The sequence below is a fragment of the Lepidochelys kempii genome, chromosome 1 (assembly GCF_965140265.1).
Source record: "Lepidochelys kempii isolate rLepKem1 chromosome 1, rLepKem1.hap2, whole genome shotgun sequence".
In the NCBI taxonomy this organism is placed as follows: domain Eukaryota; kingdom Metazoa; phylum Chordata; order Testudines; family Cheloniidae; genus Lepidochelys; species Lepidochelys kempii.
Genome location: NC_133256.1, coordinates 37,468,868 through 37,487,051, shown reverse-complemented (window position 1 = coordinate 37,487,051; position 18,184 = coordinate 37,468,868). Strand labels below are relative to the sequence as shown.

General features: G+C 44.2%; 1 protein-coding gene across 5 annotated transcripts in view; it reads left to right on the top strand.

Annotated features, from left to right (window-relative positions):
* RDX (radixin) overlaps positions 1–18,184 on the top strand; it is a 133,958-nt gene that overhangs the window by 98,172 nt on the left and 17,602 nt on the right. For 3 of the 5 annotated variants that reach the window (XM_073339195.1, XM_073339184.1, XM_073339173.1), the window contains 5 exons: positions 1,806–2,080; positions 8,161–8,244; positions 8,704–8,850; positions 10,409–10,505; positions 11,671–11,834. In XM_073339195.1, the coding sequence (XP_073195296.1) occupies positions 1,806–2,080; positions 8,161–8,244; positions 8,704–8,850; positions 10,409–10,505; positions 11,671–11,834 (767 nt within the window). Of the gene's footprint in view, positions 1–1,805; positions 2,081–3,225; positions 3,235–8,160; positions 8,245–8,681; positions 8,851–10,408; positions 10,506–11,670; positions 11,835–18,184 lie in introns of those variants that run through there. The other 2 variants (XM_073339206.1, XM_073339217.1) reach the window with 2 other exon arrangements.

Genomic DNA, 18,184 nt, shown 5'->3' with positions numbered 1-18,184 from the left:
ACTACATGCACCACGCACTCTCCCGCTCCAGCCGGACCTTCTATCAAAGAATGATTGGCAGGTCCACCATCTGAACCCGGAAATACTTCACCTGAAGGCATGGCTCCTACATGGTTCCATCATGACAAACTAACCTGTTTAGCAATACTTCTTTAACCTGTTCCAAACAGAAGGAGGTCAACCACACACCAGACTTACCTTCAGAAATGGAAGAGGTTTGCTATATGGTGCCAAGCCAAGCAAGACAGTTTCCATAACTCTGCCCGTGATATTGGACTACATCTTGGAGTTAAAAAACTTGGGACTATCCACTAGTTTGATCAAAGTCCATCTTGTGATGGAAGGCTATTAACGCCTTCCATCACAAGATTGATGGGATGTCATTGTTTGAGCACCTGATTACCAAACACTTTCTTATGGGCATACAGAACATTTACTCTGAAGTACGCGCACCCACAGTGCCATGGGCCTTGAACCTGGTATAATGCTGCCTCACTGGAGACCCATTCGAACCCTTGAGGCATGCTATCTGATACATCTGTCAATGAAGGTAGCATTTTTAGTAGCCATTACATCAGCCTGCCATGTGGGTGACTTAGGGGCTCTCATGGCTTACCTACCTTCTACCGTTTTTTTCCCCAAGGACAAGGTCACCCTAAGACCACATCTTATTTATACCTAAAATATCTTCATCCTTCCACATAAATCAACCAATCCACCTTCCTGTATTCTTTCCCAGGCCTCACGAGAACACATAGGACTACATACCCAGGGCATTAGACTTGCACTAGCGTTCTACCTCAATAGAATTGAGCCTTTCAGAAAATCCCCAAGGCTGTTTGTCTCCACTACCAAACGCTCTAAACACTATGCAATCACCCAGAGCTCAAGATTGAATGCACTACTAGAGCTAACATGATTTTTTTCAGATTATCACAGTGAGAAACTAAAATTACCATAAGCCTTCAGTAAATTTAATGAGGCCTTAAGTAGTCTTTGAAAGTTGTCATGTTGCCTAATTAAATTGAAATTATTCATAGTGCTGTGTGACTCTCAAGTCATTGCTACGGCTATGTTTAGTCACAGGTATTTTTAGTAAAAGTCATGGACAGGTCATGGGCAGTAAACAAAAATTCACGGCCCGTGACCTGTCCATGACTTTTACTATATATCCCTGACTCAAACTGGGGGAGAGGGGTGAGTTGGCCCGGGGGGTGCCGTGGGTATTCAGGTGAGGAATGCAGGTGCTTGGAGGATGGGTTGCTGGGACTGGTGCTGGTTCCCTAACCAGCTCCTTGGAAGTGGCGAGCTCCAGCTCCTAGGTCCATGTGCTGCCTGTGCTCATCCCAAGCCCTGGTTCTGCAGCTCCCATTGGCTGGGAGCCACGGCCAATGGGAGCTGCGGGGGTGGTGCCTGTGGGCGGAGGCAGCATGTGGAGCTAGGAGCTGAGGGAGGGGAGTTCCTGTTGCCCTTCCGGGGAGCCCCCCCAAGTAAGCACCGCCCTGCACCCACAGGCCTGAGCCCTCCCACCCCCAAACTCCTGTTGCTGGGCGGCGGGAGAGCCCTAGCTGCTCAGGTGGTTCCCGGGTCAGCCACATGGGTTGCTGCAGAATTCATGGAGGTCATGGAAGGTCACAGAATCTGTGACCTCCTGGACAAACACGGAGCCTTAGTCATTGCTAATAACTGGCTTGCCAGGAAGAGTTGGATTAATCTGTGTTATTGCCAGTTAATTGATTGTTACTGAAGTAAATACACTAAACATAATATAGAGTTTCTTTAAAGTCTTTAATTTATATTTTCAGGTAACACAGCAAGATGTAAGGAAAGAAAATCCTCTGCAGTTTAAGTTCAGGGCTAAGTTTTTTCCTGAGGATGTATCTGAGGAGTTAATTCAGGAAATAACTCAGAGACTGTTCTTCCTGCAAGTCAAAGAAGCCATTTTAAATGATGAAATCTATTGTCCACCAGAAACTGCAGTTCTACTGGCTTCCTATGCTGTCCAAGCTAAGTATGGAGATTACAATAAGGAGATTCATAAACTAGGCTACTTGGCCAATGACAGACTTCTCCCTCAGCGGTAAGTGGGAAACTGCAGCTGCTTTATGGATGCTGCAGAATTGTAAACTTGCTAATGAAACATTTTTTTAGCTTTTAAAATCTGAGTATCAGTTTCTTCAATAATATAATTCATCTTCTCTTTAACGTTAGGCCATATGGTGGTGGTAGTTCTCTGAAGTGAGTTGTTTGTTTTATTGGTAAAATTTAGGAGTAAAGGAGGAGATCGTTTTGGCTTTGAGTAGTGAAGAGTAGGCATCAGAACTGTACAGTTCTTGTGAGAACTGAATTTTTTGTAACTCTTCAGCTATGTCTTGAGGTAACTGCACGTATTTAGTCGAGCAACTTCCTCTGTGTTCCAATGAGTTTATATTAAAGTGATATATAATTAGCTTTCCTGCCTTTTCTCTGGAATCAATGCCTTATGTGAATAAATATTGGAAACATCCAGTTTGCAAATCAATAGGGATTTTTTAATAGAGCTGGGCAAAATATTTTGAATAGTTTATTTGCCAAAATATTCAGTTTTGGTAGACCTGAAACTACTAGTGAATTTGACATGAATGTGCCAAAAAATGTTGATGGGGCACTAGTGGTGGTGATGCCCTCCTTATAACTATTAGCCCAATTGTTAAGGCACTAACCTGGGATGTAGGAGACCTGTGTTCAGCTCCAACTGTACGGGGGGATGTCAGCAAACCAGTAAGTGCCTGAAACCACTATCGTTTATTGCTAAAAGCAGCCAAGTCAGCAGGCCATAAAGTGGCCATGTAGAAAACTCAGCTTGACCAAGGCAAGAGGGGAGGGGGTTTCGAGTGCCACAGAAAGGGCAGCTTGACCCCATGTCCTTCCTGATAAGAATTGTGTTGAAGTTGCTGATACATGCATTTTAGAAGAGCAGGATGTGCCCCAGGAATGTCTGTTGGGGCCTCAAGGTTGCAAACTCTGGAAAAACCCACACCTGGTTAATCAGTAATCAGAAGGAGCCTCTTGCTCGCCCATTGGAACTGCTTGCTTAACAAGTTTTCTTTAAGGGATATGTCATTCTATCACTAATGTATAAATAAGGGGGAAAAGTTTGAGGTAGTGTGACTCTTCAGGACTGGACTTTCCCTCTGGATGCATCTTGTTTTCCCCACCTGCCACTGTGCCACTTGAGAGCCACACTCAGCTTCGGTAATTATCTCGGTTTGGGGGTGTTTTACTAACCTGTTGTGGATGTGTGTAAGTGCTTGAGACTAAGTAAAGTTTAGCTTTAAGAGAAAGCAGTCGTGTTGTCCTGTTTGTGCCGGCCATCTATTGGTCGGATGGCTGTGGCTTCCCTGATTTGTTTCCTGACACCACCTCACACAGAGTAAAAGTTACCAAGAACTTTGGGTTGAAAGAACCCTGGGTAACACCCCCTTTGCCTGATGTGGAGAAGGGATATGAACTTGGGTATCTACATTGTAGGAGTATGCTCTAGCCACTGAGCTATGGAATATGCTAGCGTTGGTCTCTTTGCCTCTCCTGATCAAGTTTCTTCACTTTCTAAAAATAATTAAGTAGTTCTTGAAGCAGCGATGTGAACTTCTCTCTCACATCCTTGGTGAGTGCCTTAACCATCAGCTTACAGATATTCTGACCCTTTCCCTAGCCCAGTGACTGTATTGTTGTTCATATACTCCTGGAGGAATTTTGCGCCTCTGCGCATGCGCAGAATTTGTGTCTCCCACAGATTTCTTTGCTTCCCCACAGAAAAATGACTTTCTCACAGGAAAGCAAAGGGAAGCCACAAGAGCGGTCATGTGACCCTCCCCAGCAATATGTTTCAGGTGCCCAGGGCAGCTGGCAGAGGCAATCACTGTGGGGCAGGGACTGGTGGCTCCTACCCTTGCACTGGGCTGGGCTGGTGAGGACGGAACTTCCTTTCTCTGCACAGCATCCAGGGCCAGGTCAGACCCACTCCCAGATTTCTCCCCCAGCTACAGGATGCTCTGCAAACTCTTCCCTGCTTCCTGCACCCATCGCTCCTCAGCTGCAGGGAGAGGGATCCCTATACAGGGAGCTGCTCCCCCTTCATACCCAGACCGTCCTGCCGAGCCTCACCCCCCGCATTCAGAACCTCCTTCCGATAAGCCCTGCTCTCCCTGCACCTGGAGCACCCTAACAAGCCACCCGGATCCCCAGCCCACTTCCCCAGTATCTGGACCCCGCCTCCCACTGAGCCCCAACCACCTTCACCTGTACTCCCCTGCAGAGTCCCATTACTGTTGCACCCAGAACCTCCCAACTAGTACCTGTGCATCCAGATCCCCCCCTCCCACACCTGGATCCCCCACTAAGCCACCTGCACCCAGATTTCCCCGCACAGAACCCTTTTAACCCACACTTGGATCCCCCCTCACGCTAAGCCCCTCCACACTTGGATCCTACATTGCTGAGCCTGCCTGTCTACACCTGGTGCATCTGGTGTGGGCAGGCAGCCTCTCCACTGAGTCTGTGTCCTGGAGGCGAGCTGCATAGTGATCTCCTACCTCTGCGTGGCCTGTGCTCCCCAGTGCCATGGTGGAGCCTCCACATTTATTTGACAAATAAGATTTGCAGAATTTTAAAATAATTCTGTGCAAAATTTTTAATTTTTTGGCGCCGAATGCCCTCAGGAGTAATTCATAGTGGCAACTCGTAGTTATTCAGAATGACAATGTTTCATTCTCCCCAGAACAGATGTTTTTGATTCATCAAAATTTTCCAGTGTGTGTTTGATTGTTTGAGCTGAACAGAATACTTGTTCTCATTTTTCAGAACTACCAGTGAACTGAAAAATCAGTTATTTGCCTGATTCTTTTCCTTATTTCACATTTATTTTTCATCTCTTGAAATTTTGGATTTTTTCTGGTACTTCTTCCCCTTTTTTGTAATTTACGTTAAGTTACTTAACATTTTTATAAAAACATATTTTTCCAAAGAAATCTAAATGCTTTCTAATAAAAACACAAGGCTAAACAAAGTTTAACAATCTAAAAAAAGAGAGAGCTTCTCCTGGCATCCTACCTAAAAACTTACAGCCTGTTGAGATTGAGATTATAATATGGTTTCTGAGCATGTCTATAGCATTGTGTTTTCCTGTACATATTAGCAATCAAAAAGTATTAGAACACTAATGCCCATAACCATAATATATAGTTATGCTAGTGCTCTTTGTGTGGGTAGCACAGGAAGATTCTTACTACTGCTACTTAAAACAATGCAGTAAACAAGTGTATACTTGGAGGTAATGTTCCTGTTCATGCCACCAAATTGGAGGACAGGAGAGTGCTACAAGCTGTAAGGTGAATAAAAATCTGAGTTCAGTTGGCTAATCAACAAACAACCCAGGGTTTATTTTCAGTTACATGTTTGTGTGACGTTATCACTGATACATGTATTTCTCAGTATCCCTCTACTCTGCCCGCTTTGTTCTCTTGAGCAGCCAGTTTCAAATGGTATTTACATGAATTCTATGATTAAAATTTGTGGAAACTTTAAACTCTGGTAGAGCAAGCAACAGAAGTATGGTATGAGAGGGCAGTGCAAAATGGGCCTGTGAAACAAAACCAAGCATGTCTGTCTAATTTTAGGCTTTCTACTCTTAATAAATTGTAGTTTCAACCTAGAAAATATGGAGCTACTAGGACTGCTCACGTATAAGATTTCAATGATTACCCAGGATATTTTTGGCCAGATTGGCACAGTCAAGGCATTTCATGCTGCTTCTCTGTATGTATGTACTATAATGTGTTTCTCTAGTTTTTGTGTTAAGTTCAGGGCCAGACTTAAGGACAATGACAAGGGACTGCTCATCTCCCTGTACTTTTTAGACTCTTAAGATATATAAACCATTTATGGCTTCAGATCATTTTAAAGGACAAAAAAACAAAAAACAAACCCACCACCTCTGTGGGCCTCACTTACATTTTGAAACTGTAGGGATACGAAGGTTGTTGGAGAGCTGTAGGTTGAGAGATAGTAAGTAGAAATATCAGACTGCTGCCATCTTAAGTAGATTTGAAAAGTGTACATTTTAAATAGTTGTGTACAATGCATCCAATTGTTCATCTCTTGACCTAATAAAAATATATTGTACCTGCTCAGAATTCAGTTTTCAAATGCTCCGAACTATTTTCCAAATCAAGTCCCCCCCCCTTCCCCCCACGCCCCAACTCAGAGAAGTAAAAGGATAGTTTTTAAGTAACTAAAGTTGCTTTCAGTTTCCCATAATTCAAAATCAGGTGGCTGGATTTTGCTTTAATTTTTATGAACAAATTTATTTTGGGGAAGAGATCACTGTGATGGAAAACTTGTGAACTAAACATGAAATTCTAGTGTTGATGTCAGCACGTGAAAACCAGAAACTTAACAGAAAGTGTCTTGCAGGCTTAATAAGAATGGCCATGACTGGTGCTCACTATAGTAAGATCTGTTACTTAAATTGAAAGCTCTTTGGGGCAGAGATAATCTTTTTTGCGTGCGTGTGTGTGTGTGGTGCCTTACACTCCAGGCCTCTACTGTGCATGTATTGCAGTACTATCTGAGTCCCAGCCACATACTTATTTAACAGTTTTAAATATTCTAATATTGAAAGCCTTTCTCAAAGAAAAGCAAGTTTAAGTACGTTGAAGTTTATTTTGTACAAGATTAAAGCTTGGACAAGCTTACTGCTCAGACTCCAAAGTGTGGTCTTTTTTTGAAAAGTAACTGTGATAATTGGATTGTTCGGTCAGTTTTCTCTGTAGGTGAGCTCCAGCTGAAATATGCTTAATTTAAAATTCAGACATCCTGTTTGTCTTCAGTTCAGATGTACTTTTTAACAGCCAGCACTGGAAACTCTGCCCTGGGTATGATGGTCAAGTTCTGTTTTATTCTAACATCTGTATTTGTCACCAGCAACGGTCAGTATTTGAATTGTATTGTATGAATTGAATTATTGGTGTATGAGGCAAAACAGAATCCAGTTCACTGACCCATCGTTGAATGGTGCTAGAAAGAGGAAAAAAAGTAGGTTTCAGAGTAACAGCCATGTTAGTCTGTATTCGCAAAAAGAAAAGGAGTACTTGTTGCACCTTAGAGTTAGTCTTAGTTAGATTAGTCTCTAAGGTGCCACAAGTACTCCTTTTCTTTTTGAGAAAAAAAGTAGTAAATGTTACTTTTGTCAATAACAAGGAAGAGGTGGAACTCAATTGAGCTGATCTCTTCAGTAAGATTACTTCTGCACTCTCTCTTCTGACCAGTCACCCTTTAAAACAGTTTCTACAGGAATGTTAAAAAAGTTAGCTATGTGTACTAAAAGTGAGAGAGAACTTTCTGTGGTTTAACTTTTAAGAAGACATACAAAGACTTTTAATCTTAGTAACTAACTAACATAAATAAACAACAGTTCCTTATATTGTGCACTTGGTTTCTGCTGTTGCTGTGCCAGGCCATGTTGCTGTATTATGCTTATATGTTCTAAGAGGTTGAAACACATGTCCATGACTGTAGCTAACATGAACAATCCTTAAACTAATAACGTCACAAGCAGTTTTTAAACTTAAGTCCTGAAACCTAGTCTTGTTTCTTTTGCAAGTACTCCCATGTTCTCTTCCAGCTAACAGCAGAACTGGTGGTTTAGTTCTAGGAATAAACTGAAAAGTTTGGGTGTATTTGTGGGTGTATAGGAGTTCTTTAATTCATGCTATAAGAGTTGGAAAGTTTTCTGTTCTGTATTTTGTCTAGTTCATATTCAGACCCAGTATCTGTATCCCACAGATTTAAATTGCTGAAGCTATGAATTAAAATTATGCATGGATATGCTTGTGTCACAGTGAAAGTTTAAACAATTGTTAAAACTGAAACTGGGGTTTTTTTTTCCCCTCAGATTTATTTCACTCTTTTAGACATCTTGGAGTACTTTGAAAATCAAATTTTATAAAGTGTGTATTAATGAAAATGCCAGTTAAATATTTTACCCTGAATCTGTTAACCTTTTTTATTTGGCATAAATATTATGTATTAAGTTCAGGTATAGAGCTTATAACTATCTGTGTATTTTATGGATCAGATCATTTGTCCTTTTCATTTCATAGCAGCCTCTTTTATTGACAGTGTTCTAGAACAGCACAAACTGACAAAAGAACAGTGGGAAGAAAGAATACAGAACTGGCATGAAGAACACAGAGGGATGTTAAGGTAATTATGCAGAAATTGTCCCATGTAGCTTAAGTTTTGGGGGTGGGGAGGTATTTCAAATTACTTTGGTTTTGTTTAACACTCCCTCCTTTCTCCCCCCCCCCCCCCAATCCAGGTCAGACAGGAAGGATGACCTAGTTGATAGGGCACTAGACTTGGGTTGTGATGTTGAGCAAGTTAGTTATCTATCATGTGCCTCCATTCCCCATCTGTAAAATGGATGTAATACTTCCCTAGCTCACAGTGGTGTTTGAGGATAAAATTTAATGATTGTGAGGAACTCAATACTATGGTGATGACAGCTGTATAAGTACCCAGATAGAATTCCAGGTGAATTCCTCAAGAGGAATTAAATAAAATTATTAACTTGAAGTGTCAAATTTAGGCATTCTTTAGTTTCTCCACTCATATACATCATTTATTTTCGTTTGTCTTAGTTACCCTATCTTCTCTCATCAGGGAAGATTCTATGATGGAATACCTCAAGATTGCACAAGATCTGGAAATGTATGGAGTCAACTACTTCGAAATAAAGAATAAAAAGGGTACTGAATTGTGGCTAGGTGTTGATGCTTTGGGCCTGAATATTTATGAGCATGATGACAAGTAAGTTGTTTGTATTATGTGTATTATTATAAAAGTGTCCCAACAGAAATTAGGACCCCATTGTGTTAGGCACTATACATACATGTAATAAGAGACAATTTTGTCCCAAATATGTTACAGACTAAATAACAAGAGAGAGAAAGTGGAAGAAAAGTTCACTAGTGGAGGTTTTTGAATTCCTCTCAAATTAAAGGGGAATTTACTCCCACTTTGTGGGTTTCAATTTGGACTTCCACATTTTGAAGATTGAGTGGCTTACAAAGTGTTTTTTTGTATGGATGCTCTCTGTGCTTCCCACTCTCTTCAGTGAGAGTAACAACAAGGACGATATCTTGTTAGTATGGCGGAAGTGGAAGTACTCTTTTAAAATAGGAAGCATTTTATTTGTAATAGCTACAATTAAAAGGAGAGCTTGTAGAACAAAGCTGCACTCGTATAAAGTGTAATTTTTTTATTCAAAGAAAACTCTTAATAGATTGAAACATCTTGTTCTGTTTAGGAGGTCAGAGAAGCTTTCTGTCCACCCATTCCTCCTTTGTTCTCTTTCCCCATCATTTCAGATATAGAAAGAATATATAATAAAGCAACTCTTTAGAATCACGATACTAGCAAACAAAGTCATCATGAATTTTCTGAATTAAACATTGTGAGCTCAACATCACATAGCCAATACCATCTACATTCAAAATATCTGCCTTCAAACTAATAAATGAGGTCCCTGAGAGTATTCCTGGCAAACCTAAATTGCCATTAGATGGCACTGTAGCTTCTAAGAGTTGGAGGAAATATTCATTTAGGGCGATGAAATAGAAAGAAATACCTTTTTCTGATCTGAAATACATCTTCAGTTGCTAACTGCTGCTCGTGTTTGTAATTGTGATACTGTAATGTAAATGGAAAAGACTTCTAGTCCAATTGAGAAAAATATTCATCATTGATGTAATATAATGCAATGCACAACATGTTCCAACTATTTCTGATAAAAATTATATCCGAATGTTTAACTGAAAACAATGCAGGGGATGAAGTTTAAGTTGAATTATGGGAATCAGTGTAGCAACTCAAATTGCACAACTAACTTCAATCAAAATGCAAAATTACTTAAGGAAGATGATTTAACTTCTGTCTTTGTTATAGTTACAGACTTTTGAGTGTTTCTTTTGTGAAAACAGTCACTCATTTTATAACAGGTATACTTCTAATTGTTTATAAAGGGGCAATAAATTATTGATTTTTGTACCAGTCTTATAACATGAATAGTATGTGTTAAAGATTAAAGGATATGAGCACATCAGTAGAAGGTGCTATAGTTAGTTATAAGGAAACTTTTGATTCCGTACACTGTATAACTATCTGTAACAATTAAACATTAATTAAATATCTGTCAACTATTTATCATTGCTTCATTAACTGTTTGGTAATGTAACCATAGCATATAAAGTGTGACTGAAAAAACAATACAAAGTTAATAAAGATGGATTTAAATATTTGGTGGGAATGCATATTTTTGTGCCTTTGATTTAAAAATAGTTTTTTGGTTTTGTTTTGTTTTTTGAAGGTTGACACCCAAGATTGGTTTCCCTTGGAGTGAAATCAGAAACATCTCATTTAATGACAAAAAGTTTGTCATAAAGCCGATTGACAAAAAGGCCCCTGTAAGTAAAGTCTGTGGGATATTTTTCTTTATGTATGAGGATTTTAACTATGATCTAACATGCTCTGACACTTTTGCATACGCACTAGCTCTTCTCTGCTGTGTAAATGGCACCAAGAGCCCCTCTCAATTACTTAGACTTCTCAGTTGTGGAGTAACGCATAATCAAAAGGAAATGTTCATTTTAAAGTATAGAGAGAATATGCTATTTTTATCTTGTTCTTGTCTTATCCACATTTTGGATATTGTTTGGATGATTTTTGGATATTTTTCCACTAATACATTATTAGTGCAGGTTGGACAGCTGCTGTACAGTATCCCTTAAAGTTACACTTCTGCTTTTTCCCAGTTTTCTTACAACTTTTTGCTGCTGTCCACCACTGCAGCATCTTCCTTCTGAAGTATAGGTTGGGGCACAAAATTAAACTTCATGAATTAGCCAAAATATTAAAGTAAACAGTGAATATTCTCCCACTGTTTTCAGAACATTGATAGTTCTTTCAGCTGGTAGTCCTGTAGATCAGTGGTTCCCAAACTTTTTACTAAGGTGACCCATGAACTGCTTTTTTAATCTTTTTTGTGTGTGAGAGATTCACCTACCGTCCAAATTTGGGGGTTGGGGTTCCAAAATCATAGGCCAGCATCCTTCTCCTTGTCCCTCTGAAGGGGCACCACAACCCTAATCCCAGCTCAGTGCAGAGGGGAGGCCCATGGGGTTTGAGTTGGAAAGTAGGCCCAACCTGCATTCACTTCACAGTGGAGGGGTGACTGGACCAAACTGAGTGGCTCTGTGACCCTGTAGACCAGGTTGCAATGCCCGGAGTGGGGAGCTTGGCCCAGCCATGTAGGACAAGAGCTTCCACTATAGGGTGAGTGCAGTGTTGGCTCACTTCCCCCTCATTCCCTGGGCCTCCTTTCCATGCCAGGCTCATGGCCTATTTTACAATCTTTCTTGAACTCATTGTGGAGATCAGGACCCATCATTTGGGGAACACTGCTATAGATTTCTGCCATTGGACTGGCAAGAGATAAAATGTCAAGATTGCTGTAAAATTATATTTAATCTTACAAATCCAAACATATAATGCATTGATTTTAGCTTAAATTCTAGATTTTTAGACTGTAAGAGCTGCACTTAAATTAAACTTAAAATATTTTGTTGCTAGGATTTTGTTTTTTATGCACCTCGTCTGAGAATTAATAAGCGGATTTTGGCATTGTGTATGGGAAATCATGAACTGTACATGAGGAGGAGAAAGCCTGATACAATTGAAGTGCAACAGATGAAGGCCCAAGCTAGAGAGGAGAAACATCAGAAACAGTTGGAAAGGTATGACATTAAAAATCTTTTGTGAACCAGAATAAAATACATCTAAAGCATTTTGTGAGAACAGGCCATGGAATCACAAAGTACCTGGGGTCCCAGAAGGTAAAACTCTACCTGTCCACTTCTGAATATGTAAATTAGATCATGGATTGATAAGGGTCATCTGGCTTTACTAAAAAACCTTGTCTTTGTCAAGTAGTGTTTCTTATGGGTGCTCTGTTCTACGTGTGCTTGCGCCTCAGATAGGAGCTTTTACGGTGTGTTGAGGGTATGCCTGATTCTCCTGGGTTTAAAAGTTCCCTTTTGTGCCGAGAGGCTGTCCCAGTCAGTGACAGACGCTCCCGGTGTGTCCGTTGCCTTGGGGAGTCACATGTTCCCCAAAAGTGTAGTTTCTGTCTGAAATTGAAGTTGAGGGCCAGAAAGAACCAGGAACTTAAACTATGTCTCCTTATGATGGAGGGTTTGCTCCAGCCAGGGGCCACCCCACTGTACAACGGTCTTCGAACAGGTCTATCACTTAAACCTCGGCACAGCACGCCTCTAGAGTACTGAAGAGGAAATCTATGGGATCCTCTCAAAAAGACTCTAGAAAGTGGTCTTCTGGATAGAGAATCCACCTCAAAGAGATGGTATCAGATTCAGACACTCACTTTGGCACCTACTGATTGAGCAGGTGCTTGGACTAGATGACCTCCTGAGGTCCCTTCCAACCCTGATATTCTATGATTTCTGACGAGGCGGCAGGTTCCTCAGGTACTGTGACCACCAGCAAGCCTAAGGACTCTAAGGATTGCAGCTCGGGAAGATCAGTACCATCAGGTGATAGGAGTGGCAGAGAGTAGATGACCTGCTCTTCTAAATTGGTACTGACAGAGTCTACTAGGTCCTCAGTATCCAGCACGTCAGCTCCACAAAAGACCAGACCGACACCTGCTGGTCATTCATCGGAGAGCATGAGACCTTTGGTACTGTCTGTGCCTTCTGCCACAGTTACCCCTGCCCAACTTGCCTCTTTGATACCGTACACTGTTCAGTACTGCAAGAGTGTTGATTTTCTTGGGACTTGGCAGTAACAAACACCTGAATCTCCCCTATTTGGCACCGACCCATTCTTGGTACCAACCACTTCTCGTTCACAGAGATTGCCCAGTACCGACGGAGTCTATGCCTATCTCTACCAAGTGAGGAGGAGGAGGATGGGGACTTTTCATCATTTTCTCACATTTCTGTCTGAGGCTTTCCCTTCCATTATCAAGGAACTTTCTATCCCAAGACCTCTAAGGTGTCGGACTATCCTTGTGAGAGATGTGCTCCACCATGCTGGTATGGACACACTTGGGTGCCTGCACCCATACCTTATGTACCACCTCAGTAGCCATACTGGGACCGTTGAACCCTTACAGCAATTCTCCAGGGCCCTAGTTTTTTCTTACCAGGAGAAGAGCAGACAGTTTCCACCAGCCTCTCTTTCTAAGGTTCCTGATCCACAAGTGGAGATCTTTGAGGGGCAGGAAGCCAGATTGGACAGATTGCCCTTTCTCCTCCTCAGATGAAGCTGAAATGCCTTCTCCATTGTCCTTGGCTGATTTTATACTGTTCCATGTCCTCATTAAAAGGATAGTGGACCCCTTGCAAATTCCACTGGTGGAGGTTAAGGAATTGCACATAAATTACTTGATACTCTGCACACTTCATCATCTGCTGGCATTGCACTACCTGTTAGTGAGGCCTTCTTAGACCCTGCAAAAATAATTTGGCATACTCCAACCACAGTACCATCCACCCATAAGAGGGCAGACAAACAATTACGTTCCCTCCAAGGACTCTGAATTTTTATTTTTCGCACCCATCCCCCAACTCTCTTGTAGTTGGTGCTGTGAATGAACATGGTTGACAGCACCATGCTAAATTGATATGATACAGATTTAACACATCTTGATTTATTTGGCTGTAAGTCATACACACTGGCTACCTTACGATTTAGGATTGCCTGTTATCAAGCCATCATGGTGAAATACAGCCATACTAACCATTCAAAGTTAAATGCCTTTTTTGAGCATCTTCCAACAGACCAGAAGGAGCAATTCCAGGTGATCATCACAGCAGGCTGACTACGCTCTAGAGCCACCTTGCGCACTCTGGGAATTTACACCCCTGCACAAAAAAGAAAGTTCAGTAGGTCCCAAATGGCACAGAGATCTGATTCCTCCCAGAATCGTTACGAACCTCAATGTAAGGGACAGCGGTTCAGAAGGAGACCAACTACTTTTCAGGCATTGACCTCACAACCCACAATTTTGAAACTTCAGATTTGACTGATTAAAACATAAGTACGGCCATACTGGGCCAGACCAATGGTCCATATAGCCCAGTGTCCTGTCTTCTGACAGTGGCCGATGCCAGGTGCTTCAGAGGGAATGAACAGAACAGGTAATCATCAAGTGATCCATCCCCCAGCACCCATTCCCTGCTTCTGGCAAACAGAGGTTAGGAACACTTCAGAGCATGGTTTTGCATGGATTGGTCAAGGTGCTGAGTTGCCATCCCCATTCTTATCTGCTGCAAGAATCTGCAAGTCTCCCTCACTTTGGTGACTGCCTTTCTCATTTCTGTCAGAATTGGGAACATATTGCTACGGACTAGTGAGTGTTGGAGATTATTTCAACAAAATACTCCATCCACCTTACTTCCCTCTCCGCAACCCATCCCCCTTGCTGTCCCTGTTCAGGACCCCTCTCATGAGCACCTTTTGTGACAGGAAATCGACTCTCTTCTGAATCTGGGTGCTCTAGAACCAGTTATTTTTCTTGCTCATGACCATTCTGTTGTAGGAGTGTGAGCTCGTCACATGCACTGGCGCTGGAAGTTTTTCCCTCAGTGGTATCCGTAGGGGATCAGCTCTGGTGCCCTCTGGAGTGGTGCACGTTTGCACCGGTATAAGGGGCACCACTTACCACCAGTGACGGTGCTGGAATGTCTCCTTACTTCAGCAAGCTTACTCCTCTCAACTGTGTCTAGTTGTGAAATTTTTGTATTTAGTTAAAGATTTGTTAGTTTTATAGTTCCCTTAGTGTGGACTTAGTGATAGTGTGTTAGTCGCAAACGGGACTTAGCCTAGGGATGGGGCATGCCCCGGATTTCAAATCTTGTGACTGTTGCAAGAAACCCATGCCAGTCAGTGATCCCCCCCACAGAAGCTGTCTGAAGTGCTTAGGGGAAACCCACATTAGCAACAAGTGTCTTATTTGCAAGAACTTCAGACCATGGACCAAAAAGGAGCAGGACATTTGTCTCCGAGCACTCCTTATGGAGTCGACTCTTGCACCAGCCTCAGAGCCAACCAGATTGGACTCTGCTCCTAGCACCGTGGCCTTGGTGCAGAGCATGCTGCCGACACCAGTCTCAGACTGGTGCCGATCGCGATTCCCGTTACCAGCTAAAAAGCAAAGAAAGGCCGGGAGGGGGCATTCTCCTATGTCCTGTAAAGGGAAGGAGAGAGCCGGAGGAGAGCAAAGACCGCTGCGGGGCAGCTCTTCCCCTCCAGATGGAGGTCGGGCCCCGACTCCCGCTGAGTGGTTGAGCACACTCCAAGACCCGCCTGCCATCTCGGGGAGCAGCAGAGGCATTTGGCACTTGGCGGTGCCATCCATACCTGAGGCCTTTCAGGCCACTAAGGACATTCTGTCCCTCCCAGTGCCACCCACAGCAGCCAGTGAGGTGCCCTGTTCATGGGGTAAACCTGCGTTGGGACCCTTTCAGCGGTCCCCATCAATGCGGCACTGCTTCCCGCCACAGGGGGTGCCCCCTCAGCACACGCCTGAACATTGCCACCAGTCCCCAGCTGAGGGGTTGGCTTGTCTGCCAGAGTTCCCAGCGTTGGTCCCCGGACTCCGAGGCAGCATTCCTCGGGCTTGAGGCATCGATTGCCAGTGGGTTGGTGCAGACCCGCAGAGGCGTGGCACTGGTCCACAGAGCCCTGGTGCTAGAAACGCCCGAGCTGCTCTCCCATCTCATGCACCACTCCGGAAGGTTGACACGCCAGTCACCATCGCCAGAATGCCAGCATGGTTCACCACGGGCGCATCTACGGTCTCAGACACGTCGGTCTACTCGCTACCACTCAATGGAGCAGCGTCACTCGCTAAGTGTAAGGCATCTATTGCAAGGGTACCATCCATGATCCACCGAACGCTGCTGTTGGTTAATGGGATCGTGGCACAGAAAGCCATCAGTGAGGTCCAGGGCCAGAGCCAACGGGATCAGGGTAGACAGGCTGCCTCGTCATCATCCTGGTCTCCCAGATAAGTATCGCCCTCCTTGGGCTCCAATAGCAAGGAGGAGATCCTGCCTGCAGGCCAGGGTCATCTGTCGGGGGCAGTGACATTCCCTGCTGGACCACCAGTGGCAGCATGGCCCCATAGTCTGTGGCCTGCCCCCTGGCAACTCTGGAACCCCTGGAGATTTCCCCAACTGTCACAGGGGCATAGGTCGGCCTCACGGGCATCCGACAGATGATCAGCGACAGTCTCCCGCCCGCCCCCTGACTTAGACGTGGAATGAGAATGGGCTTCCCAGGGCGAGCCAGCCTTGGCTGAGGCTCCCCTGGCAGAAGTGGTGGAGTTGGCAGACCCATCTGTACCTGCGTCCTTGTCCTCTTCACCTCATGAGGTGATAGTGGGGCCCTCTCACCTGGTTCTCCAGGACGATGCCAAGGCTCACCAGGCGCTCTTGAAGAGGGTTGCCTCAAACCTGGGTCTGGAAGCTGAGGAGCTGGCGGAGCCCTCGGATTCCCTGTTTAATGTATGGAGTGCAGTAGCCCCCTCCAGGGTGGCATTGCCAGTGCACGAGGGAGTGGTAAAAATTACTAAGGCCCTGTGGCAGCCACTCTCCTCACTGCCCCCCATCTCCAAGAAGGCAGAACGAAAATACTTTGTCCCCGCTAAGGGGTATGAGTATCTTTATACCCACCCTGCCCCAAGCTCACTGGTTGTGTTGGCAGCCAATGAGCACAATAGGCAGGGCCAACCGAGATTGATGCCTAAGAACAAGGAGGCAAAGATGCTTGATCTCTTTGGTAGAAACATTTATTCTACATCCAGCCTCCAGCTGAAAGTAACCAACCATCAGGCCTTGCTTGGCAATTACAATTTTAATATTTGGCAGTCTATGGCCAAGTTCATGGACTCACTGCCAGAGGAGCCTAGGAAGAAATTCCTGACTATCCTCAATGAGGATAGGGCAGTGGCCAGGGCAGTCCTCCAAGTGGCATCAAAAGCAGCAGTCTCTGTGGCCTGGACCGTGGCCTGGACCATGGCCTCGGCCATTTCATGAGGCAGGTGTCCTGGGTGCAGTCATCAGGCCTTTTGACGGAGGTTCAACAATCCATCCAGGACCTCCCGTTCAGTGGCCTGCCACTGTTTTCCGAACAAACAGACAGTAAATTGTATGGCCTAAAAGAATCGAGGGATACCTTGCATATCCTAGGGCTGTACACGCCGGGGCTGGCAAAGAATCGGTTTAAGCCACAACAGATCCAAAGGTTTGGGAACCAACCTCAGCTGGAGCCCTTCTGTAAGAATGACAAGGGCTATAAGCGCCGGCAAAGTCATCAGCCGGCATCCTCTGCTCACTCAAGCTCCACCTGTAGTCAGCCGGGTGGTAAGCAGGCATTTTGAGGGTGTGCTTGAGGGCGACCTTCTAGCCTGTGTCCTGGCTCCTGCTCCCCTATTATTTTCCAACCTCCTATCCCCCCTTGAAAGGCTCTTTCCTCTGATCCGGGATCTGGTTCCCCAATGGGATCTCAACCTAGTCCTCTCCATGCTCACGGGTCCGCCCTTCAAGCCCATGGCTTCTTGTTCCCTTTCCCACCTGTCATCGAAGGTTGCATTCCTGGTAGTGATTACCTTGATGAGATGAGTCTCCAAGATTAAAGCCCTCACTTCAGAGCCCCCATACATGGTATTCTACAAAGACAAGGTCCAGCTGTAGCCTCACCCGGCCTTCCTGCCTAAGGTGTTGTCGCACTTCCATGTCAACCCAAGATATCTTGCTCTCGGTGTTCTGTCCAAAGCCTCACATGACCAGTGCAGAGAGGCGGCTGCACACTCTAGATGTCAGGCGCACCCTGGTGTTCTACCTGGAGTGCACCAAGCTCTTCCGCAGATCAGCCCAGCTCTTTATCCCAATAGCTGACAGGATGAAGGGCCTTTCAGTGTCCTCTCAGAGAATTTCAAGTTCGATCACCACCTGCATTAGTACTTGTTACAAGTTTGCGCAGGCTGTGCCTCCACCGGTAGCGAAGGCCCATTTGACAAGGGCACAGGCGTCTTCGGGTGCCTTCCTGGCACATGTCC